General features: G+C 42.7%; 1 protein-coding gene and 1 long non-coding RNA gene across 20 annotated transcripts in view; both read left to right on the top strand.

Annotated features, from left to right (window-relative positions):
- Nucleotides 1–24378, top strand: part of LOC118403815 (cAMP-regulated phosphoprotein 21-like) — a 175538-nt gene that overhangs the window by 123848 nt on the left and 27312 nt on the right. For 13 of the 19 annotated variants that reach the window (XR_004829699.1, XM_035802651.1, XM_035802650.1 and 10 more), the window contains 9 exons: nucleotides 1584–1682; nucleotides 2213–2407; nucleotides 3190–3312; nucleotides 4128–4202; nucleotides 4470–4598; nucleotides 5870–6083; nucleotides 6991–7197; nucleotides 19718–19792; nucleotides 21230–21367. Coding sequence is in view for 18 of the 19 variants with exons in the window: in XM_035802651.1 (XP_035658544.1) it covers nucleotides 1584–1682; nucleotides 2213–2407; nucleotides 3190–3312; nucleotides 4128–4202; nucleotides 4470–4598; nucleotides 5870–6083; nucleotides 6991–7197; nucleotides 19718–19792; nucleotides 21230–21367 (1255 nt within the window). In the remaining variant the exon portion in view is untranslated. Of the gene's footprint in view, nucleotides 1–1583; nucleotides 1683–2212; nucleotides 2408–3189; nucleotides 3313–4127; nucleotides 4203–4469; nucleotides 4599–5793; nucleotides 5828–5869; nucleotides 6084–6990; nucleotides 7198–7741; nucleotides 7811–9237; nucleotides 9729–19717; nucleotides 19793–21229; nucleotides 21368–24378 lie in introns of those variants that run through there. The other 6 variants (XM_035802647.1, XM_035802652.1, XM_035802642.1 and 3 more) reach the window with 6 other exon arrangements.
- On the top strand, nucleotides 13027–16422 carry LOC118403869. The gene is made up of 3 exons (XR_004829704.1): nucleotides 13027–13041; nucleotides 13447–13515; nucleotides 15548–16422. It is a non-coding gene; the product is annotated as an uncharacterized LOC118403869 (long non-coding RNA).

The raw sequence follows: 24378 nt of genomic DNA, 5'->3' as shown, positions 1-24378 counted from the left end.
CCAGTGTGTGATTGTGTACTTACTGAGGTTAGGAACGGTGCCAGTGTGTGATTGTGTACTTACTGAAGTTGAGAATGGTGCCAGTGTGTGATTGTGTACTTACTGAGGTTAGGAAAGGTGCCAGTGTGTGATTGTGTACTTACTGAGGTTAGGAAAGGTGTCAGTGTGTGATTGTGTACTTACTGAGGTTAGGAATTTTGCCAGTGTGTGATTGTGTACTTACTGAGGTTAGGAAAGGTGTCAGTGTGTGATTGTGTACTTACTGAGGTTAGGAATGGTGCCAGTGTGTGATTGTGTACTTACTGAGGTTAGGAAAGGTGTCAGTGTGTGATTGTGTACTTACTGAGGCTAGGAATGGTGCCAGTGTGTGATTGTGTACTTACTTAGGTTGGGAATGGTGCCAGTGTGTGATTGTGTACTTACTGAGGTTAGGAAAGGTGTCAGTGTGTGATTGTGTACTTACTGAGGCTAGGAAAGGTGCCAGTGTGTGCTTGTGTACTTACTGAGGTTAGGAATGGTGCTAGTGTGTGATTTATAATGTACTCACTGAGGTTAGGAAAGGTGAGTGTGTGATTGTGTACTTACTGAGGTTAGGAAAGGTGTCAGTGTGTGATTGTGTACTTACTGAGGCTAGGAATGGTGTCAGTGTGTGATTGTGTACTTTCTTGGGTTAGGAAAGGTGCCAGTATGAGATTGTGTACTTACTGAGGTTAGGAAAGGTGCCAGTGTGTGATTGTGTACTTACTGAGTTTAAGAAAGGTGCCAGTGTGTGATTGTGTACTTACTGAGGTTAGGGAAGGTGCCAGTGTGTGATTGTGTACTTACTGAGGTTAGGAAAGGTGCCAGTGTGTGATTGTGTACTTACTGAGGTTAGGAATGGTGCCAGTGTGTGATTGTGTACTTTCTGAGGATAGGAATGGTGTCAGTGTGTGATTGTGTACTTACTGAGTTTAGGAAAGGTGCCAGTGTGTGATTGTGTACTCACTGAGTTAGAAAAGGTGCCAGTGTGTGATTGTGTACTTACTGAGGTTAGGAATGGTGCCAGTGTGTGATTGTGTACTTTCTGAGGATAGGAAAGGTGCCAATGTGTGATTGTGTACTTACTGAGGTTAGGAAAGGTGCAGTGTGTGATTGTGTACTTACTGAGGTTAGGAAAGGTGCCTGTGTGTGATTGTGTACTTACTGAGGTTAGGAAAGGTGCCAGTGTGTGCTTGTGTACTTTCTTAGGTTAGGAATGTTACCAGTGTGTGATTGTGTACTTACTGAGTTAGGAAAGGTGCCAGTGTGTGATTGTGTACTTACTGAGGTTAGGAAAGGTGCCAGTGTGTGATTGTGTACTTACTGAGGTTAGGAATGGTGCCAGTGTGTGATTGTGTACTTACTGAGGTTAGGAAGGGTGCCAGTGTGTGATTGTGTACTTACTGAGGTTAGGAAAGGTGGCAGTGTGTAATTGTGTACTTACTGAGGTTAGGAAAGGTGCCAGAGTGTGATTGTATACTTTCTAAGGTTGTGTGATTGTGTACTTACTGAGGTTAGGAAAGGTGCCAGAGTGTGATTGTGTCGAATCCTTTCTCGTGATCCAGGTCCCTGTGTACTTTCTGCCCCCAAACCAGCTTCCGCAGGGGTTCCGGGCGGTGGTTCCCATGTACGTGGCTCCCGCACAGCAGCAGCAGCAACAGCAGGTAAAACATTTGGAATGAATTTTTTTTTCTTTAATCAAAAACTTTTAACATATATAGGAAATTTGGATTCTTTTCTGAAGTGTTAACATCACTGCAAGATTTGTCCTTGAACAAAAAATTGTTAGAATGTCAATGTCAACGCCCAAATCTGGTATTTAAATTTTTGACAGAGGTGCATGTGAAGTGTGTTCCAGTCATTTTGTGGAAGCCTGTAAGAGACCAGTAGAAGCCAGTAAGGTACCATAAAATACAGATTCATCCAGAACATCTGTGTCAAGTGTTATTATGGCTCATGCATGGATGATAAAGACACAAATTTTACTGTGTACAAATAGGTTAAAATGTCAAATAATGTTAAACCTTAGAACCAGCAGTGTAATAATGTTTGTTACTTCTTTTGAATCTACTTGTCATGATACATCTACTTGTCTACTAGATATTTATATGTAGAAGGTCTTACAAAAGTTGCTGTACTTTTGTTCTGTCATTAAAGATTACAGTAACTGTATAATACATTGTGTCCCCTGCAGGCCTCTAGTCAGCAGGTGCCTCTCCAGTCCGGGCAGTACAGCCAGCAGCAGCACACGCTCCTGTCCCCCCAGCAGGTTCCCCAGTACCCCTCCTACCAGATCCCCACCATACAGACCCCCCAGGGGGTCACCGCCCCGGGGCAGGGGTTCCAGCCCGTGGGGGTGGGGCAGAGTCAGCAGGGGATGCAGCAACAGGTCAGGAAGCAATTTTGTAATTTAAAAAAATTGTTGTTGTTTTCAAGGCACATTTGGTGCAATCATCTGTCTGTATCTGTATTTGCAAATCCTGTATATTATGGCATAACTCACCAGCTTCAGAATGACACACCAGCAGTTAGTCTTAGACTTTATGTTTTCTGTATGAAACTGATTGAGCTGGTTTGTGGTATTGTCTAATAAATGACAGATTATACTTAATATCAATACAATCCACTCAGGCCTTCTCAAGTTATGCTGTCCATACCTACATAACGAAAACATTACATCTTGGCAAAGGTAATCAAGTAAATGGATGAATTGTTCTCAAAAGAGTTGGATAGATGTTTCATCAACCATCTTTCATTGATAACTGAGAATTTATCCTGTGGCTTTTATTTTTGTGTTACTGTTAATGTTCTACCTGAATGTCTAACCTTCAGTGACATATCAGGGTTGAACAAGTTTTCTAAAAAAAATGTACTTGCCCGAACCAATTTTTCACTTGCCCAAAATTCAAATGTCACTGTTACTAGTATATGCATTTTCACTTCCAGCAATGGAATTCTCTGTTGACCATTGCTTGATGTCATGACTGTAAAAAGTAACAAGTATATCAAAATTGCACTAAAATCAATGGAAAAATCTTACTTGCCCGATCGGACAAGTGGGGTAGGACATGCACTTGCCCGAACAGCACTTTCACTTCCCCTGGACAATAGGGCTAGTGGACTTGTTTATCCCTGCATATTGTACAAAGCATTGTCTCTATTTCCATCCAGGTTCCAATGCAGTCCTACTACATGGTGCCCTGCTCCGGCACGGCGCCAGCAGTGGTGGCCTACCCTCCCCCCTCCGACCAAACTCAGATGGGACGACCCCCTTCCCCCTCACAGGGACAGCAGGTAAGAAACCTTAGGACCCCCCTCGGGCATACCCTCCCCCCCCCCACTACCCTCCTCCCCTTCACAAAATCATTAGGACCCCCATCGGTTGTACCCTCCCCCCTGCGACCAAACTCAGATGGGACGACCCCCCTCCCCCTCACTGGGACAGCAGGTAAGAAACCTTAGGACCCCCCTCGGGCATACCCTCCCCCCACTACCCTCCTCCCCTTCACAAAATCATTAGGACCCCCCTCGGTTGTACCCTCCCCCTCCGACGAAACCCAGATGGGACGACCCCCTTCCCCCTCACTGGGATAGCAGGTAAGAAACATTAGGACCCCCCTCGGGCATACCCTCCCCCCCCCACTACCCTCCTCCCCTTCACAAAATCATTAGGACCCCCCTCGGTTGTACCCTCCCCCTCCGACCAAACACAGGTGGGACGACCCCCCTTCCCCCTCACAGGGACAGCAGGTAAGAAACCATAGGACCCCCCCCCTCAGGTGTACCCTCCCCCTCCGACCAAACTCAGATGGGACGACCCCCCTCACAGAGGCAGCAGGTATGAAGTCTGGTTCCCACCTTGCCGCCAGGTGATCTCTTGTAGAAAGACTTGGTCGAGAGTAGTCTTTGACTTGTTTCATGATGACATTGTGTAAGTTATCTTGCTTAATGGTGAGAAAATGCTAATAGGTTTTAACAGATTTGATTGTAAACCAGCCTGTCAATTCAGCCTTATTGCTGCTATGAGACATTTATGTTGTTGTTGTTGTTGTTATTGTTGTTGTTGTTATTGTTGTTAGAAGGATTTTAATTTCTAATTTCTTCCCCAGGTGATGTCGGGTCAGTACGTCACGTTTGCGTACTCCCAGCAGCGGGCGCCGTCGCCACAGATGCACCAATCACAGGTAGGTTTGTTAATTCTTGGTTTGTTAATTTTGATTTATGTCTGCAATTATATTATGACAGTTCTGTTCTGTTACCTAAGTTTGTTTAGCAGCTACTGCTCATGTTTCCTATGTTCACTTACGTTGTACATGTATTACCCTCTGTTCATTTATACTTTCTGTTGACGTGTCTTATAAGCCCACGCGGGCTGGGCGTTTGTAAACGCACGACACTTTAATAAATCATCATTCATTCATTCATTCATTCGTTCATTCATTTATTCCCAGGCCTACAACGTGCAATCCCCGCCCACCTCTCCTCAGACCTTCTCCTCGGGCAGCTACGCCAGCAGGTCCGCGCAGCAGAGGCAAGCGCCCACCGTACAGATATCAGGGACATCCTCGCCACCCCCACAGGTTGGAATGGGCATGGCCCGTTATTGTTTTGGGTCCTCGCCACCCCCACAGGTTGGAATGGGCATGGCCCGTTATTGTGTACAGTCCTCGCCACCCCCACAGGTTGGAATTGGCATGGCCCATAATTTGATACTACAATGTAGCAGTGTTTGGTGGCCCTTTTAGTTTTTGCAGAGTTTTTTCTTCTTCTTTTTTTTCTTTTGTTTCTGGGCTTTCGAATGGAATGTGGAAATAGAGATTTTGGATGAAGATATAAGGGACATTCTCACCACCCTCAATTGTTGGAATGGGCATGGCCCATTTTTGACAGTGCCACAGTTGAGTTTTATAGTGTGTTCTATCAATTCTATGTACTGAATTGTATTGTTTGATTTTCTAATAAGTTGTGTCAAAGTTTGATAATGAGAATCTAATATATGCGTGTTGATAATGTAAAAAAAAAAAAACTATTTGAATAAAAAGAAAGTATTTGACCGATATGCTTACCTGACATTCTCTGTTTGTGGTCGTAGAGCTGCACCTTCTCTTTTTCTTCCACTAACCTTATGAAGCAATCTATGGACTATATAATATATACATTAATCCTACATGTGTACCCTCCTGTTCTAAGACTTGTGTGTCTAACAGTGAGATTAGATTGGCTAATCTCTTCTGGCTCTCGTAGAATAAGTGATTCTTCCAGATCACGATCTAAACTCTAACATACATACGATTGTATCGGTGGGTTGCAGGGCTCTAGCCAGCGTCCGTTTTTCCATCAATTGACAGAAATTTGCTGCGTGTGACGGAAAAATTTTAAAACCAATCCGTCAACCTTGACAGACAAAAATCCTTGGTGGAAGCTACAGGCGGCTTGGGGACGCCGTCCACGGCCGTAAAAGCCACAATGTTTGTTTTGCTATTGTTATTATTGTTGACGAAGTATGTCAGTACCCTTTTGCATACAATAATCTCATTAAAAAACGTTTTTCAAGGTCTCAGTTCAGTCTCACAAACTCCTGGAATAGTGTTTTCGCAACAATGGGAATTGGCTGACGGAAAAAAATTTCGAGCTGGCTAGAGCCCTGGTGGGTTGCGTGTTACAACTTACATTCTTTGATCACTATTGGGTTACCAACCCATTGAAACTGTGCACGGTCTCTAACTCCTTGTCTCTCTCCCTGTACGCTCCCTTCTTCCACCCTGTCCTCACTAGCACCACAGTGGGAGGATGTCCAGCCGAATTGAAAGTAAGTCAACCGTCCCTATACTTTCCTCTCTTTGTACCGTAGGCATCGCAGCCGTATTCCCAACAACGTAAGTCGTTTGAGGGGAGAATGCCCAAGTCAGACCTGTACCAGCATAACCATCGCGGAGGGTCGCCCGTGGGCCACAGCCCCCGCCCCTCCCCCTCGCAGTCTCCCCAGGCCACGGCGGCGAATCCCGTTAGAACGGGCATCATTATCCCGCCGGCGCAATTCGGCCGACCACTTATCCAGGGGCAATGTGAGTTTTGTGTAGCCTGGGTACCATCCTTTTTCTACCGGGGCACAGCTAATGAACAAATAAAGCATCCAAGCTCCTTACAATTTCTTGTTGAAGAGGTTCATCAGTCACGTATGCAAACAGTTACAACAATTTTCATCAATCACTGACTGTTTTTGAAAAGGTACATTACATACCTCCCAAATTTTCGATGTCTATCAGTACATCGTCGTCAGGGGAATGACCTAATCTCAGTTCTCGAGAACACGAGACTAGGTTAGGCTTGCACGGATCAACTGCCCCCTCCCCCCTTACAATTTCTACGTTAAAAAGAATACTACTGGTAATGCAGAAATGTACTTTATGTTTTATTTTTTTGCGGTGGCCACTTCACCTGGAACTTAAAACCACCGCAAACATTTGTCCATTATAGTATGTGACTATAGTCTGTGGCGCTACCGCGAACTTAAAACCACTGCAAACACTCCATTTCCTGCTGCCGCAAAAGTAAATCCGCACAAACTTAAATGCAGCTACAGTATTTTTGGGGGGTATCGAGTGTAAGGAGCCCCGGTAAAAATAGGATGGTATCCAGGCTTTGTGCTCCAGTGCTCTTCGTTAAACATGTAGTTCAATGCAATTCAATCTCTTCAACTGAATAAATATATAGGGCCACACCATTTTTATTTATTTGTAGATTGTAAAAACTGATGTTGAATTGGAACAGCATTATGAAAACAGTCTGAGGGGAAACTTTCCAAATTTCCACACTGTTTTAGACCATAAAGATTGATTTCTTGGATTAGTGATCGGTTTATTGGTTGATCAAATTAGTGATTGATCAGGCTATTGATTGCTTGATCAGATTATTGATTGATTGATGTTCATTCATTGGTTATGCTAATAGTGAAACCTTTGTTTCCTGCAGCATTCCCCGCTCCAGTGCTGGCCCAACCTCTCCAGTTCGCCCCCCAAGTCCGCCCCAAAGTGGTATATCCCCAGCAGCAGCAGCAGTCTTCACAGCAGGGTGGGGCCCAACCATCGCAGCAGCAGGGGGGGAAGGGATCCAAACAGCAGCAGAGAAAAGGCCCCAAGAAGGCTCGCTCTGCAGAAGTGCCCACAGAATCTGAACAAGGTGGGTCGCATGTTCCTGCCTGTCCATACAAAATTGGCGTCAGAAAATTTCTGCAGGAAAATTGGAATCGAAAAATTCTTGCAGCAGTAACGTCAACTCTTGTCATTCTGCCAGATACCCTTCGATTGTCACAATAAAGAAATGGCGAATTTAAGCTCATTCAACAGTCCCAGTACGCATGCACAGCGACAGGAATTATGGGTAGTATGTCAAAGGTTAAGGCCCCTGAGACATACATGGACATTGTTCTTAATAAATGAAAATGGTTAATGTTTTCAGTCTGTTTGTTTTTGTGTGTTCATTTTTTCCGCTGCCTCGCATCCATGGAAGGATGTGCGGCAGATAGATGTAATTCTGTAACTGGAGGCCTGTTTTAATTTGACAGCCTTTGGTACCGGCAGGATGATGAGAATTGACGTTAGCTACTCCGATTTTCTTTCCACCGATACCAAAAACAGAGTGTTTTTGCAGCGTGTTTATGTTTATCAATCGTGATGCTGATTGTAAGTTCCCCTTCGTGGCTGGGCCACTCTCTTCTCCGTAGGTCCCCGGCGGCCCCAGCGTTTCAGTCGTGAATACGAAGACTATTATGACAAGAAGAAAATCCCGAAGGGTATATCCAAGCTTCATTTCTTTTGTTTCCGATTTGCCCTCACGTTTGGCATGTAGTGATGATGATGATTTCTCTCATCTGGATGTGCTCTTGTTTGGCGTGTGTTCGTTTCTGGCTGATGGTTGGTTTTGGCACACATGATGACGCATGCTGCAATGTCCCGGCTGTAACCAATGTTCCATCACAGCGTGGTCACATTCGTTAAAGGTCGTCAAATGGTTTTGATTTTGTACAATTTTCAAGCAGGCTGTGACAGAACCAGCAGCTGACAATGATCAAAGTCTTTCCAGAAGCAAGACAGCTAAATTTTTCGTACGTATGCACGACAATCCTAAGAATTCCGTCAACTTGTAATACTGTACGATGACCATATACAAATGTGACCGGGCTGTTATGTACGCCCCCCTCCCTCACCCTCTTATGCAACGTGTCTTATAGCCCGATATTCATCCTATTCTAGCTCTTTTCACCAATTTCCCAACTTGACTCCGCTTCCGCTAAGTACAACTCTCAATATGACGTGAAATGGAGGTCCTGGGGTCTGGTGTTGGAGGAGAGCCACACCTCGAGCATGTTAAAGAACCCGTCACACTTACCAGAAAAGAGTCGTTCATGGTGTGAGATTCTGTCATAGAGTTGCCTGGATATGTTTCACCATGAGAAAGTTTAGCTGGTATGCGATACAAACAAACAAAAAGGAGTTTGCAACAGGGAAGGGCAGCAGCAGTTACAAGATGTAACGACTTAGCCTCCCTACACATCTGCTTGAAAATTAAATCAACTGTTACTAACCTGAGACTTGAAACAGTTCACCTTTGTGAATAAAGAATCTGGCTCTTTTTAAAACAACTATAACTTTACTTTCACCGATGTTTAAGTGACCGTCCTTAAATACCTTGTGTTTGTTAATCTCCAAGCAGATCCTACAATGGCATAAGATAGTACCAAACTGGCCAAGGAGTGTAGTCAGCCATTGAAGAGGCGTACATTTGCCAGTAGCGAAACACACTCCTATTAAAGCCAGCTTGACTCCTTTGCCAGCTTTTGGTACTATCTTATGCTACCGTGGGATCTGCTTGGAGATTAGCGTTTGTGACTGCATCTGTAGGCAGCGACACATATTGCTGCGGTACAATGTGAACCAGTCCGAATCGCCCTGAGGAAGATGACAGAATAATACACGCTTGTATTAAGTAGATTAGCCTTATGGAACTGTAGTTATGTATTCAGTATATGGCATGCTTTTTTACCTTGTACAATTGATGCACAAAAGTTTTTTTTTAATTGTCTGTGAAAATAAAGTTGTGGTTGTGTAAAAAAGTCTTTATTCCGTGAGATACTAACCTGATGAAACTTTGAACAGATTTCACCTTTGTCTGTGCATGTTCTAACATTGGGAGTGTTTGTTTTGCTGTCTGCCCCTGCAGTGCTGAGCCACGTGTTGGAAGTGTTCGACCTTCCCGAAGGCTTAAAGAGACACGAGACGGAGACCCTGTTCAAGGATCTCACCAAGGTTGGCGGCAAGATACGATGGCTCCAAGAGTCGCGCTCCGGCGGTCGTCGTGGTGACGGCAAGAGCTCAGACTTGGTGTCGGACTATATCGTTCTCGCCGTCTTTACGACCAAGTCCGCCGCCCAGAACACGTTAAAGACAGTCAGCAGCGAACACTTCAAATTGAGACCACCACAGAAACAGTACGATATCCGCCTCTTGGAACGCTCCAGTACCACATAGATATGGTATTTTTGTAGCCACACGTTGTGTAGTTCTAGCGTTCAGTCACGTGTCTGACTAGGTTGCCTCTCTCCTCAGTACTGTAGTGCTGCCTTCTACTCTACTCTGATGTTCTCTCTGTTCGTTGGGTAATAAACTAATAAACAAGTTTCATGCTGGGAGCCCACAGCCATAACCCTCTAAGCCTCACCACGTAACGTTGTCGGTAATATGATATGTGAACGTGCACTGTTGTCGTAGTCTAGGAGATGAACCTTTCAATCTTGGGCCAGAGGTCAGAGGTCAAAGTACACCAAGCTGCTGGAGTTGCACGGGGTTCCATGATGCACTGCACTGCTTACAGCGGCCGTGTGGTGCATTCTGGGATGTGGAACATATTATGGAGTAGGAAGTTCTTCCTTCAGCCAAGGTGCCTTTCAGAAATCTTAAGAAACGTCGTTCCTGCAACTTTTCTTTCAGATTTTTGTACACATCTCTGTTTGCTGTCTTATGACTGTACTCCTAATTGATTTGCTCGTTAAGTTTCTACAATCCTTCCACCAACCTGTCAGTATGCTAGTTTGAAAGACGGTATCTTCACACGAAATTGTCCATTTTTGCTCTTTCTGCCTTCTGTGTAAACCTGTCTTATGTATTACCAATGCTTCTTTTTAATAGTATAAGTCATAAATGTATGGTCTGTTTTTCCGTTTACTCTTACGTGCAACTTCTCTGAGAATCCTGGAAATTCTTAGGGTTCTGATATTTAATAAGCAATATTGTTACACACATAGGGTACTTACTGGGAAATACTTTGATCCATGCATGTGCAAAAAATTTGTTCAAAAAGCATACACCCATGTTGTTTTATCTTCTCGCTCTCTCTATATATATATGTTTTTCTATCGGAACTTGTCTTTCAAGGTCGCATGTGACATCCGCCCCCCTCCCCCCAAGTGTAAATGTACTAGTGCCATTTCTCTCTCTGTGGCTGGGATCCTTCCAGCACCCTGGTTATGCTGCTTAGACACCTGTATATTATCTATATAACCAAGTACGACCATGGTGTTGCTATAGATAGCGCTCCGATGCCCTAGGATGTTGAATAGGTGAGAAATCAGATAGAAAAGCCGTTTTGGTGTAGTGTATATTTAATGTGTATCTATACAAGAGAACGTCGTGCAAGATAAGAGAGAATTTTTTCACCCATTTTTTATTTGAAGACCGGTTGGCGCGGGCGAGGTTGTCCCTCAGAACTGTCGTAGTGACTGTTGTATCGTGGATACAACGTGATATGCCCCACACACGTATGTAGATACGGCTTACTCGATATGTGGTGTGAGAATATACAGGTATTTCCTGACACAGTATATTTGTGCGTATATATGATGATGAAGAAATGAAGTCTTGAACTGTGTGATTTTGTTTTGGGGGACAGCTGTTCTCGCCAGCCTACATTTTGTGCAATGTCGAAAGAGATTTTTGTGCCCTCCCCAGTCGTGGCTTTTCGTTACTCACAAGCTTCATACGCTTTTTGTACCTAGCGTTGTTTTAAGTCAATGGCTTAGTATTAATAACTGCTGCTCCAATCTTGCAATGGCAAGCACAGAGAAAAGAACAGATTTGTAGCATTACAATGAATCATAAACGCTGTAGAATACAGAGATTATGTTTTTAGATAAATGTGAGGACGGTAACGCACCCCACAACCCGCTTATATCAGTTCTATTCTACACACAAGGGCTAGTCGTACAGAAAAACGCACTTACTAGGAGAAACTCTCACAGCCACACAATAACCAAACCACTAACGAAAGGGAAGGGTCTCTTAACGCTGATCCAGTGGCAAGATTTCACACCTCTTGTTGTATAATCTTTTATCGATGAAATCAAGTACGTCAATTCCTTCCGAGTACTTAAGTGAGTTAAGAAAGCGGTATCTTTACACAGATATCTACAAGATTTTTATGACGACAAAAAAGAACTGTTATAATCTTAAGATTTAAGTGATTATAAATTGATGATTATGGTATTACTGAGCGATGAGTCAAATTGTGTGGACGTAATTGTTGTCGAGAGGTTTTAGAGAAATCTATAGTCCACTGGTATCGGGGAGCCTCGCCCTTTCCGTCGATCGACTCTGGTGCTTGCCATTCCAGGTAACCGTGGCAACAGTAACCATGGCAACAGTCTTGTGATAGGTCGACTCTCTAGTTCAATGAAATAATGTCAAGTTTGTATTCATCCACCAATGGAGATTTGTTATTTGCTGTGACCATGAGTTGATTAAATTATTTGGGCAGAACCCTGCCCTAGAGTACTCTGTGTGGACTTCTTCTTGTTTTGTTTATTCTTATGTTTTTATTGGGTTTTTCAAAGAACAAAATAACAAGGAAAAACTTGATGAACCATCCGACTGATTGATGATAGTGCATGTAGTACCAATTAAAGACTGGTGTAAATGATACACAGAGATTTCAATCCAATCTAGCCATAACAAAAGACAACAGAAATTCAAAAGCAGTATAACTGAGATTCTTGAATCTCAAATATAAGAATAGTCACAACTGAAATTCAAATGTAACAATGCTTAAGCGACTGAAGGTATTTCACATGAACAGACTGCGAAGTATTACAAATGTAAATTTATCAGATCGGCAGACCATAAGTCACTTAAGGTCTGATATATGTATTACTCCGCGAGTGGGCACCTTAAAGGAGATCCGAGCCAAAAAGTAAACGGTTGCATGGACGCGTGTTTTTAGCGGTAAGAAATTCTCTTTTAGGTAGCGGAACTGATCTGAAAAGTTAGATTGGTGAAAGCTTGTTTGTAACTGAAGAAATTAGCAGGTAAAGTTTTGCAGCCGCGCGCCAGGTCGGAGGTACACTGTCCTGGGTTCTGAGTGGTGCGGTTGTACACTAACAGCGAAGAAGGGCCTTTTGGGGGGATTGACTAATCGTAGTTTGTAATTGCTATAAAAAAAAAGAAGCTATGTATAGTCAACGTTGGAAATTCTTTCCCACGATATAGGGTTAATGTGCTTAACATAGCATGAAAAATCTGCTAAAATTTTACGTAGCTTCATTATGAACGCGCCCATGTAAATCACGAATTATAACATAGAAATCTAAGGGAAGAAAAAACTCATCGATGAGACCTGAAATAAAAATGAAAAATATTCATAAAAAAATCAACGAATAGTGCTGGAGCAAAAGTTTAAATAGGGTTCACAACCGGGCGCCACCCCGCATATTTTGACTGCAGATTACGCCGTGTAACTATATCCGTTACCATGGTAACTGGCGAGTCTACGTTTCCAAGGGGCGTTATTATTGTTATTTATCTTGTATCGTACTCTACTGGATATAGAAGCCATTTGAAAGAGGACTAATGTTCTGAAGCCAACTTCCTTGGTGCAGCGCAGACTACTTCCAAGTTGTTTTTTGCCCTTCACAGCCTTCTCTCGCACCCCTCCCCCTTCCCTCCAGAGTGTAAAAAGCTTGGAATGGTGAACGAGGTTAGTAGATACAGCATCAGTCCCAAGGTATATATGCACACTTCAGATAAACGGGTGCTCAAAATTATTCTCGAGAAGGCCTTGACAATGTGTTTTTTTTTTGCCTCCATGAAAATGGAGGTATATATTTTTGGTCTGTTTGTTTGTTTGTTGTGTGTTTGCAATGTTTTTCCACTGCATCACATCCAATGTGGAAGGATTAAAGACCTGTTTTTTTTGTTTTTCTTTTTTTTCAAATTTGGCAGCCTTTGGTACTGGCAGAATTATGAGAATTGACGTCAGTTGCTCCTATTTTCTTTCCACCGATACCAAAACCAGAGTGTTTTTTCCAGCGTGTTTGTGTTTATGAATCGTGATGCTGATTGTAAGTTCCCCTTCGTGGCTGGGCCACTCTCTTCTCCGTAGGTCCCCGGCGGCCCCATCGTTTCAGTCGTGAATACGAAGACTATTATGACAAGAAGAAAATCCCGAAGGGTATATCCAAGCTTCATTTCTTTTGTTTCCGATTTGCCCTCACGTTTGGCATGTAGTGATGATGATGATTTCTCTCATCTGGATATGCTCTAAGACTTGTTTGGCGTGTGTTCGTTTCTGGCTGATGGTTGGTTTTGGCACACATGATGACGCATGCTGCAATGTCCCGGCTGTAACCAATGTTCCATCACAGCGTGGTCACATTCGTTAAAGGTCGTCAAACGACTTTGATTTTGTACAATTTTCAAGCAGGCTGTGACAGAACCAGCAGCTGACAATGATCAAAGTCTTTCCAGAAGCAAGACAGCTAAATTTTTCCTACATATGCATGACAATCCTAAGAATTTCGTCAACTTGCAATTGTAATTATGACAAATGTGACCGGGCTGTTATGTGCGCCCCCTCCCTCACCCTCTCATGCAACGTGTCTTATATCCCGATATTCATCCTATTCTAGCTCTTTTCACCAATTTCCCAACTTGAATCCGCTTCCACTAAGCACAACTCTCAATCTGACGTGAAATGGAGGTCCTGGGGTCTGGTGTTGGAGGAGAGCCACACCTGGAGCATGTTAAAGAACCCGTCACACTTACCAGAAAAGAGTAGGGGTCGTTCATGGTGTGAGATTCTGGCATAGAGTTGCCCGGATATGTTTCACCATGAGGAAGTTTAGCTGGTATGCGATACAAACAAACAAAAAGGAGTTTGCAACCAGGGAAGGGCAGCAGCAGTTACAAAATGTATCGACTTAGCCTCCCCATACATCTGCTTGAAAATTAAATCAACTGTTACTAACCTGAGACTTGAAACAGTTCACCTTTGTGAATAAAGAATCTGACTCTTTTCAAAACAACTACAACTTTACTTTCACCGATGTTTTGGTGACCGTCCTTAAATACCTTGCGTTTGTTAATCTCCAAGCAGATCCTACAATGGCATAAGATAGTACCAAACTGGCCAAGGAGTGTAGTCAGCCCACGCTCGTACCCAGCGCCGTGAAGAAGCCATAGGTTTGAGATCGTGGGCTTATTCACAATCCACCTCAAGCTGAATTGAATAAACTCTATGGAATTCACAGCTGTCGTTTTGTTTTGTTTTGTGTTTGTCTCAATGCCTTAGAAAATCGTAAGTTGTGAGCGCACGCCACTACGTGCGTTTCTACAGCCTGAGTATTTTTACAGTTACCGGGTCCAAAACTAGTCGCAAGTTTACTATTTAGGGTGTAAAATGTTGCGTTATAACAAAGGGAGCTTTAGAATGTACCTGATTTGGTGGCGCTGTAAGGGCGTTAAGATTATCCCTCTACATTGCCGAGAGGGAGTTATGTCACGGAAGGGAGTTTTGCACGGCGGCGCGTTTGGCCTTCCCGCGCCAGATCACGTTCCCGGGACACTTAGCTCCTCTCAGCATGATTCGCCCCAGGAATGCGTTCTCTGTCCCAGGACTGTCTTTGAGAAGAATCCCAGATGCCAGTGGCCACCATGCGGCCGTATAATGTATTGCAAAAAGACTCACACGCATATTCAGTGGAATAACACGATTTAATAGGACGCTGTGGAGGAGCGTGTAGTCAGCCATTGAAGAGGCGTACACTTGCCGGTAGCGAAACACACTCCTAAGCCAGCTTGACTCCTTTGCCAGCTTTTGATACTATCTTATGCTACCGTAGGATCTGCTTGGAGATTAGCGTTTGTGACTGCATCTGTAGGCAGCGACACATATTGCTGCGGTACAATGGGAACCAGTCCGAATCGCCCTGAGGAAGATGACAGAATAATACACGCTTGTATTAAGTAGATTAGCCTTATGGAACTGTAGTTATGTATTCAGTATATGGCATGCTTTTTTACCTTGTACAATTGATGCACAAAAGTTTTTTTTTTTTTAATCGTCTGTGAAAATAAAGTTGTGGTTGTGTAAAAAAAGTCTTTATTCCGTGACATACTAACCTGATGAAACTTTGAACAGATTTCACCTTTGTCTGTGCATGTTCTAACATGGGGAGTGTTTGTTTTGCTGTCTGCCCCTGCAGTGCTGAGCCACGTGTTGGAAGTGTTCGACCTTCCCGAAGGCTTAAAGAGACACGAGACGGAGACCCTGTTCAAGGATCTCACCAAGGTTGGCGGCAAGATACGATGGCTCCAAGAGTCGCGCTCCGGCGGTCGTCGTGGTGACGGCAAGAGCTCAGACTTGGTGTCGGACTATATCGTTCTCGCCGTCTTTACGACCAAGTCCGCCGCCCAGAACACGTTAAAGACAGTCAGCAGCGAACACTTCAAATTGAGACCACCACAGAAACAGTACGATATCCGCCTCTTGGAACGCTCCAGTACCACATAGATATGGTATTTTTGTAGCCACACGTTGTGTAGTTCTAGCGTTCAGTCACGTGTCTGACTAGGTTGCCTCTCTCCTCAGTACTGTAGTGCTGCTTTCTACTCTACTCTGATGTTCTCTCTGTTCGTTGGGTAATAAACTAATAAACAAGTTTCATGCTGGGAGCCCACAGCCATAACCCTCTAAGCCTCACCACGTAACGTTGTCGGTAATATGATATGTGAACGTGCACTGTTGTCGTAGTCTAGGAGATGAACCTTTCAATCTTGGGCCAGAGGTCAGAGTACACCAAGCTGCTGGAGTTGCACGGGGTTCCATGATGCACTGCACTGCTTACAGCGGCTGTGTGGTGCATTCTGGGATGTGGAACATATTATGGAGTAGGAAGTTCTTCCTTCAGCCAAGGTGCCTTTCAGAAATCTTAAGAAACGTCGTTCCTGCAACTTTTCTTTCAGATTTTTGTACACATCTCTGTTTGCTGTCTTATGACTGTACTCCTAATTGATTTGCTCGTTAAGTTTCTACAATCCTTCCACCAACCTGTCATTATGCTAGTTTGAAAGACGGTATCTTCACACGAAATTGTCCATTTTTGCTCTTTCTGCCTTCTGTGTAAACCTGTCTTATGTATTACCAATGCTTCTTTTTAATAGTATAAGTCATAAATGTATGGTCTGTTTTTCCGTTTACTCTTACGTGCAACTTCTCTGAGAATCCTGGAAATTCTTAGGGTTCTGATATTTAATAAGCAATATTGTTACACACATAGGGTACTTACTGGGAAATACTTTGATCCATGCATGTGCAAAAAATTTGTTCAAAAAGCATACACCCATGTTGTTTTATCTTCTCGCTCTCTCTATATATATATGTTTTTCTATCGGAACTTGTCTTTCAAGGTCGCATGTGACATCCGCCCCCCTCCCCCCAAGTGTAAATGTACTAGTGCCATTTCTCTCTCTGTGGCTGGGATCCTTCCAGCACCCTGGTTATGCTGCTTAGACACCTGTATATTATCTATATAACCAAGTACGACCATGGTGTTGCTATAGATAGCGCTCCGATGCCCTAGGATGTTGAATAGGTGAGAAATCAGATAGAAAAGCCGTTTTGGTGTAGTGTATATTTAATGTGTATCTATACAAGAGAACGTCGTGCAAGATAAGAGAGAATTTTTTCACCCATTTTTTATTTGAAGACCGGTTGGCGCGGGCGAGGTTGTCCCTCAGAACTGTCGTAGTGACTGTTGTATCGTGGATACAACGTGATATGCCCCACACACGTATGTAGATACGGCTTACTCGATATGTGGTGTGAGAATATACAGGTATTTCCTGACACAGTATATTTGTGCGTATATATGATGATGATGATGAAGAAATAAAGTCTTGAACTGTGTGATTTTGTTTTGGGGGACAGCTGTTCTCGCCAGCCTACATTTTGTGCAATGTCGAAAGAGATTTTTGTGCCCTCCCCAGTCGTGGCTTTTCGTTACTCACAAGCTTCATACGCTTTTTGTACCTAGCGTTGTTTTAAGTCAATGGCTTAGTATTAATAACTGCTGCTCCAATCTTGCAATGGCAAGCACAGAGAAAAGAACAGATTTGTAGCATTACAATGAATCATAAACGCTGTAGAATACAGAGGTTATGTTTTTAGATAAATGTGAGGACGGTAACACACCCCACAACCCGCTTATATCAGTTCTATTCTACACACAAGGGCTAGTCGTACAGAAAAACACACTTACTAGGAGAAACTCTCACAGCCACACAATAACCAAACCACTAACGAAAGGGAAGGGTCTCTTAACGCTGATCCAGTGGCAAGATTTCACACCTCTTGTTGTATAATCTTTTATCAATGAAATCAAGTACGTCAATTCCTTCCGAGTACTTAAGTGAGTTAAGAAAGCGGTATCTTTACACAGATATCTACAAGATTTTTATGACGACAAAAAAGAACTGTTATAATCTTAAGATTTAAGTGATTATAAATTGATGATTATGGTATTACTGAGCGATGAGTCAAATTGTGTGGACGTAATTGTTGTCGAGAGGTTTTAGAGAAATCTATAGTCCACTGGTATCGGGGAGCCTCGCCCTTTCCGTCGATCGACTCTGGTGCTTGCCATTCCAGGTAACCGTGGCAACAGTAACCATGGCAACAGTCTTGTGATAGGTCGACTCTCTAGTTCAATGAAATAATGTCAAGTTTGTATTCATCCACCAATGGAGATTTGTTATTTGCTGTGACCATGAGTTGATTAAATTATTTGGGCAGAACCCTGCCCTAGAGTACTCTGTGTGGACTTCTTCTTGTTTTGTTTTTTCTTATATTTTTATTGGGTTTTTCAAAGAACAAAATAACAAGGAAAAACTTGATGAACCATCCGACTGATTGATGATAGTACATGTAGTACCAATTAAAGACTGGCGTAAATGATACACAAAGATTTCAATCCAGCCATAACAATAGACAACAGAAATTCAAAAGCAGTATAACTGAGATTCTTGAATCTCAAATATAAGAATAGTCACAACTGAAATTCAAATGTAACAATGCTTAAGCGACTGAAGGTATTTCACATGAACAGACTGCGAAGTATTACAAATGTAAATTTATCAGATCGGCAGACCATAAGTCATTTAAGGTCTGATTGATGTATTACTCCGCGAGTGGGCACCCTAAAAGAGATCCGAGCCCAAAAGTAAACGGTTGCATGGACGCGTGTTTTTAGCGGTAAGAAATTCCCCTTTAGGTAGCGGAACTGATCTGAAAAGTTAGATCGGTGAAAGCTTGTTTGTAACTGAAGAAAGTAGCAGGTAAAGTTTTGCAGCCGCGCGCCAGGTCGGAGGTACACTGTCCTGGGTTCTGAGTGGTGCGGTTTTACACTAACAGGGAAGAAGGGCCTTTTGAGGGGATTGACTAATCGTAGTTTGTAATTTTGCTATAAAAAAAGAACCTATGTGTAGTTGACGTTGGCAATTCTTTCCCACGATGTAGGGTTAATGTGCTCAACATACTTCGGAATGAAAAATCTGCTAAAATGTTACGTATCTTCATTATGAACGCGCCCATGTAAATCACGAATTATAACATAGAAGTCTATGGGAAGAAAAAACTCATCAATGAGACCTGAAATAAAAGTGAAAAATATGCATACAAAATCAACGAATAGCGCTGGAGCAAAAATTTAAATAGGGTTCATAACCGGGCGCCACCCCGCATATTTTGACTGCAGATTACGCCGTGTACCCATATCCGTTACCATGGTAACGGGCGAGTCTACATTTCGAAGGGGCGTTATTATTGTTATTTATCTTGTATCACACTCTACTGGATATAGAAGCCATTTGAAAGAGGACTAATATTCTGAAGCCAACTTCCTTGGTGCAGACTACTTCCAAGTTGTTTTTTGCCCTTCACAGCCTTCTCTCGCACCCCCCCCCCTTCCCTCCAGAGTGTCAAAAGCTTGGAATGGTGAACGAGGTTAGTAGATACAGCATCAGTCCCAAGGTATATATGCACACTTCAGATAAACGGGTGCTCAAAATCATTCTCGAGAAGGCCTTGACAATGTTTGTTTTTTTTGCCTCCATGAAAATGGAGGTATATATTTTTGGTCTGTTTGTTTGTTTGTTGTGTGTTTGCAATGTTTTTCCACCACTGGATCACATCCAATGTGGAAGGATTAAAGACCTCTTTGTTTACTTAATTTGGCAGCCTTCGGTACTGGCAGAATTATGAGAATTGACGTTAGCGATACCAAAAACGGAGTGTTTTTTACAGCGTGTTTGTGTTTATGAATCGTGATGCTGATTGTAAGTTCCCCTTCGTGGCTGGGCCACTCTCTTCTCCGTAGGTCCCCGACGGCCCCAGCGTTTCAGTCGTGAATACGAAGACTATTATGATTATGACAAGAAGAAAATCCCAAAGGGTATATCCAAGCTTCATTTCTTTTGTTTCCGATTTGCCCTCACGTTTGGCATGTAGTGATGATGATGATTTCTCTCATCTGGATGTGCTCTTGTTTGGCGTGTGTTCGTTTCTGGCTGATGGTTGGTTTTGGCACACATGATGACGCATGCTGTAATGTCCCGGCTGTAACTAATGTTCCATCACAGCGTGGTCACATTCGTTAAAGGTCGTCAAACGATTTTGATTTTGTACAATTTTCAAGCAGGCTGTGACAGAACCAGCAGCCGACAATGATCAAAGTCTTTCCAGAAGCAAGACAGCTAAATTTTTTGTAGTATGCACGACAATCCTAAGAATTTCGTCAACTTGTAATTGTAGGATGACCATATACAAATGTGACCGGGCTGTTATGTACGCCCCCCCCCCAAACATTTTTTTTCTTCTTGCAACGTGTCTTATAGCCCGATATCCATCCTATTCTAGCTCTTTTCACCAATTTCCCAACTTGACTCCGCTTCCACTAAGTACAACTCTCAATATGACGTGAAATGGAGGTCCTGGGGTCTGGTGTTGGAGGAGAGCCACACCTCGAGCATGTTAAAGAACCCGTCACACTTACCAGAAAAGAGTAGGGGTCGTTCATGGTGTGAGATTCTGTCATAGAGTTGCCCGGATATGTTTCACCATGAGGAAGTTTAGCTGGTATGCGATACAAACAAACAAAAAGGAGTTTGCAACAGGGAAGGGCAGCAGCAGTTACAAAATGTATCGACTTAGCCTCCCCAGACATCTGCTTGAAAATTAAATCAACTGTTACTAACCTGAGACTTGGAACAGTTCACCTTTGTGAATAAAGAATCTGACTCTTTTTAAAACAACTACAACTTTACTTTCACCGATGTTTTGGTGACCGTCCTTAAATACCTTGCGTTTGTTAATCTCCAAGCAGATCCTACACTGGCATAAGATAGTACCAAACTGGCCAAGGAGTGTAGTCAGCCATTGAGGAGGCGTACATTTGCCGGTAGCGAAACACACTCCTAAGCCAGCTTGACTCCTTTGCCAGCTTTTGATACTATCTTATGCTACCGTAGGATCTGCTTGGAGATTAGCGTTTGTCACTGTATCTGTAAGCAGCGACACATATTGCTGCGGTACAATGTGAACCAGTCCGAATCGCCCTGAGGAAGATGACAGAATAATACACGCTTGTATTAAGTAGATTAGCCTTATGGAACTGTAGTTATGTATTCAGTATGGCATGCTTTTTTACCTTGTACAATTGATGCACAAAAGTTGTTTTTTTTTAATCGTCTGTGAAAATAAAGTTGTGGTTGTGTAAAAAAAAAGTCTTTATTCCGTGACACACTAACCTGATGAAACTTTGAACAGATTTCACCTTTGTCTGTGCATGTTCTGACATTGGGAGTGTTTGTTTTGCTGTCTGCCCCTGCAGTGCTGAGCCACGTGTTGGAAGTGTTCGACCTTCCCGAAGGCTTAAAGAGACACGAGACGGAGACCCTGTTCAAGGATCTCACCAAGGTTGGCGGCAAGATACGATGGCTCCAAGAGTCGCGCTCCGGCGGTCGTCGTGGTGACGGCAAGAACCGCTGTCTTACAACATCTACCAATTTTTCGCCGAGTTTTGCCCATTATTGTATAAGCTATACTTGAAAGTTTGTGTCTTGTTCGGTGGGGTCAAAAATGACCCCAGCCAATAATGAATCATTAATTACATCAATATCAAGATGTTTCAATAAAATGACAGGCATTCCTCATTATTGCTATTACAGTAACAGGTTATAGTTGCTTAGATGAGTAAACACCGAATATTTTGAAAGAAATTTAGTATTTTAGTGTAAAACACGGTTTTTCGACATTCTGCATAAATTATGATAATACGAACTAATTACCTATGCTAATGAAAGTGAAAATGTTTCCAATTAATTAAAAAACAATATATGGACAGAATGTGCAGAAGGAACCTACAAGAAAGATCTTTGCGGGAAAATTGACAAGGTTATTGTATGTATGTGTTTAGATGGCGGAATATGGTGCATAATTAAGTAATAAATTCGTTACTTTTCACAAATATTGTATTTTTTCTTGTTAAATAACATTATTATGTTATCAGTGTTATTGCATCATCACAATTATTGTTTAGAAATTGATAAAATAAAACATTGTTTAAGTCAGTTGAGTATGGTAGATTTTCAGAGCAAATGAGGTTTTTCCTCATTTTCTGCATAAATTATGATAATGAGTAATAACTATTGACACCGAAACTTGTCAAAATATTTTTCATAGGTTAGTGAAACAGTAAATACATAGAAATGACAAAATAAGCCAGCAGAAATGTGTCTATGAGCAAAACAAAATGGGGTCAAAAATGACCCCATACGGTCAGATTCGTCGTAAAAATGTAACGGTCGGATGAGGGTTAAAGAGACACGAGACGGAGACCCTGTTCAAGGATCTCACCAAGGTTGGCGGCAAGATACGATGGCTCCAAGAGTCGCGCTCCGGCGGTCGTCGTGGTGACGGCAAGAGCCCAGACTTGGTGTCGGACTATATCGTTCTCGCCGTCTTTACAACCAAGTCCGCCGCCCAGAACACGTTAAAGACAGTCAGCAGCGAACACTTCAAATTGAGACCACCACAGAAACAGTACGATATCCGCCTCTTGGAACGCTCCAGTACCACATAGATATGGTATTTTTGTAGCCACACGTTGTGTAGTTCTAGCGTTCAGTCACGTGTCTGACTAGGTTGCCTCTCTCCTCAGTACTGTAGTGCTGCCTTCTACTCTACTCTGATGTTCTCTCTGTTCGTTGGGTAATAAACTAATAAACAAGTTTCATGCTGGGAGCCCACAGCCATAACCCTCTAAGCCTCACCACGTAACGTTGTCGGTAAATATGATATGTGAACGTGCACTGTTGTCGTAGTCTAGGAGATGAACCTTTCAATCTTGGGCCAGAGGTCAAAGTACACCAAGCTGCTGGAGTTGCACGGGGTTCCATGATGCACTGCACTGCTTACAGCGGCTGTGTACAGCGGCTGTGTGGTGCATTCTGGGATGTGGAACATATTATGGAGTAGGAAGTTCTTCCTTCAGCCAAGGTGCCTTTCAGAAATCTTAAGAAACGTCGTTCCTGCAACTTTTCTTTCAGATTTTTGTACACATCTCTGTTTGCTGTCTTATGACTGTACTCCTAATTGATTTGCTCGTTAAGTTTCTACACTCCTTCCACCAACCTGTCAGTATGCTAGTTTGAAAGACGGTATCTTCACATGAAATTGTCAATTTTTGCTCTTTCCGCCTTCTGTGTAAACCTGTCTTATGTATTACCAATGCTTCTTTTTAATAGTATAAGTCATAAATGTATGGTCTGTTTTTCCATTTACTCTTACGTGCAACTTCTCTGAGAATCCTGGAAATTCTTAGGGTTCTGATATTTAATAAGCAATATTGTTACACACATAGGGTACTTACTGGGAAATACTTTGATCCATGCATGTGCAAAAAATTTGTTCAAAAAGCATACACCCATGTTGTTTTATCTTCTCGCTCTCTCTATATATATATGTTTTTCTATCGGAACTTGTCTTTCAAGGTCGCATGTGACATCCGCCCCCCTCCCCCCAAGTGTAAATGTACTAGTGCCATTTCTCTCTCTGTGGCTGGGATCCTTCCAGCACCCTGGTTATGCTGCTTAGACACCTGTATATTATCTATATAACCAAGTACGACCATGGTGTTGCTATAGATAGCGCTCCGATGCCCTAGGATGTTGAATAGGTGAGAAATCAGATAGAAAAGCCGTTTTGGTGTAGTGTATATTTAATGTGTATCTATACAAGAGAACGTCGTGCAAGATAAGAGAGAATTTTTTCACCCATTTTTTATTTGAAGACCGGTTGGCGCGGGCGAGGTTGTCCCTCAGAACTGTCGTAGTGACTGTTGTATCGTGGATACAACGTGATATGCCCCACACACGTATGTAGATACGGCTTACTCGATATGTGGCGTGAGAATATACAGGTATTTCCTGACACAGTATATTTGTGCGTATATATGATGATGATGATGAAGAAGAAATAAAGTCTTGAACTGTGTGATTTTGTTTTGGGGGACAGCTGTTCTCGCCAGCCTACATTTTGTGCAATGTCGAAAGAGATTTTTGTGCCCTCCCCAGTCGTGGCTTTTCGTTACTCACAAGCTTCATACGCTTTTTGTACCTAGCGTTGTTTTAAGTCAATGGCTTAGTATTAATAACTGCTGCTCCAATCTTGCAATGGCAAGCACAGAGAAAAGAACAGATTTGTAGCATTACAATGAATCATAAACGCTGTAGAATACAGAGATTATGTTTTTAGATAAATGTGAGGACGGTAACGCACCCCACAACCCGCTTATATCAGTTCTATTCTACACACAAGGGCTAGTCGTACAGAAAAACGCACTTACTAGGAGAAACTCTCACAGCCACACAATAACCAAACCACTAACGAAAGGGAAGGGTCTCTTAACGCTGATCCAGTGGCAAGATTTCACACCTCTTGTTGTATAATCTTTTATCGATGAAATCAAGTACGTCAATT

Source organism: Branchiostoma floridae, chromosome 16 (assembly GCF_000003815.2).
Source record: "Branchiostoma floridae strain S238N-H82 chromosome 16, Bfl_VNyyK, whole genome shotgun sequence".
Classification (NCBI taxonomy): domain Eukaryota; kingdom Metazoa; phylum Chordata; class Leptocardii; order Amphioxiformes; family Branchiostomatidae; genus Branchiostoma; species Branchiostoma floridae.
The sequence above is the reverse complement of the archived record's forward strand: the minus strand, read 5'-3'. Positions and strand labels throughout refer to the sequence as shown.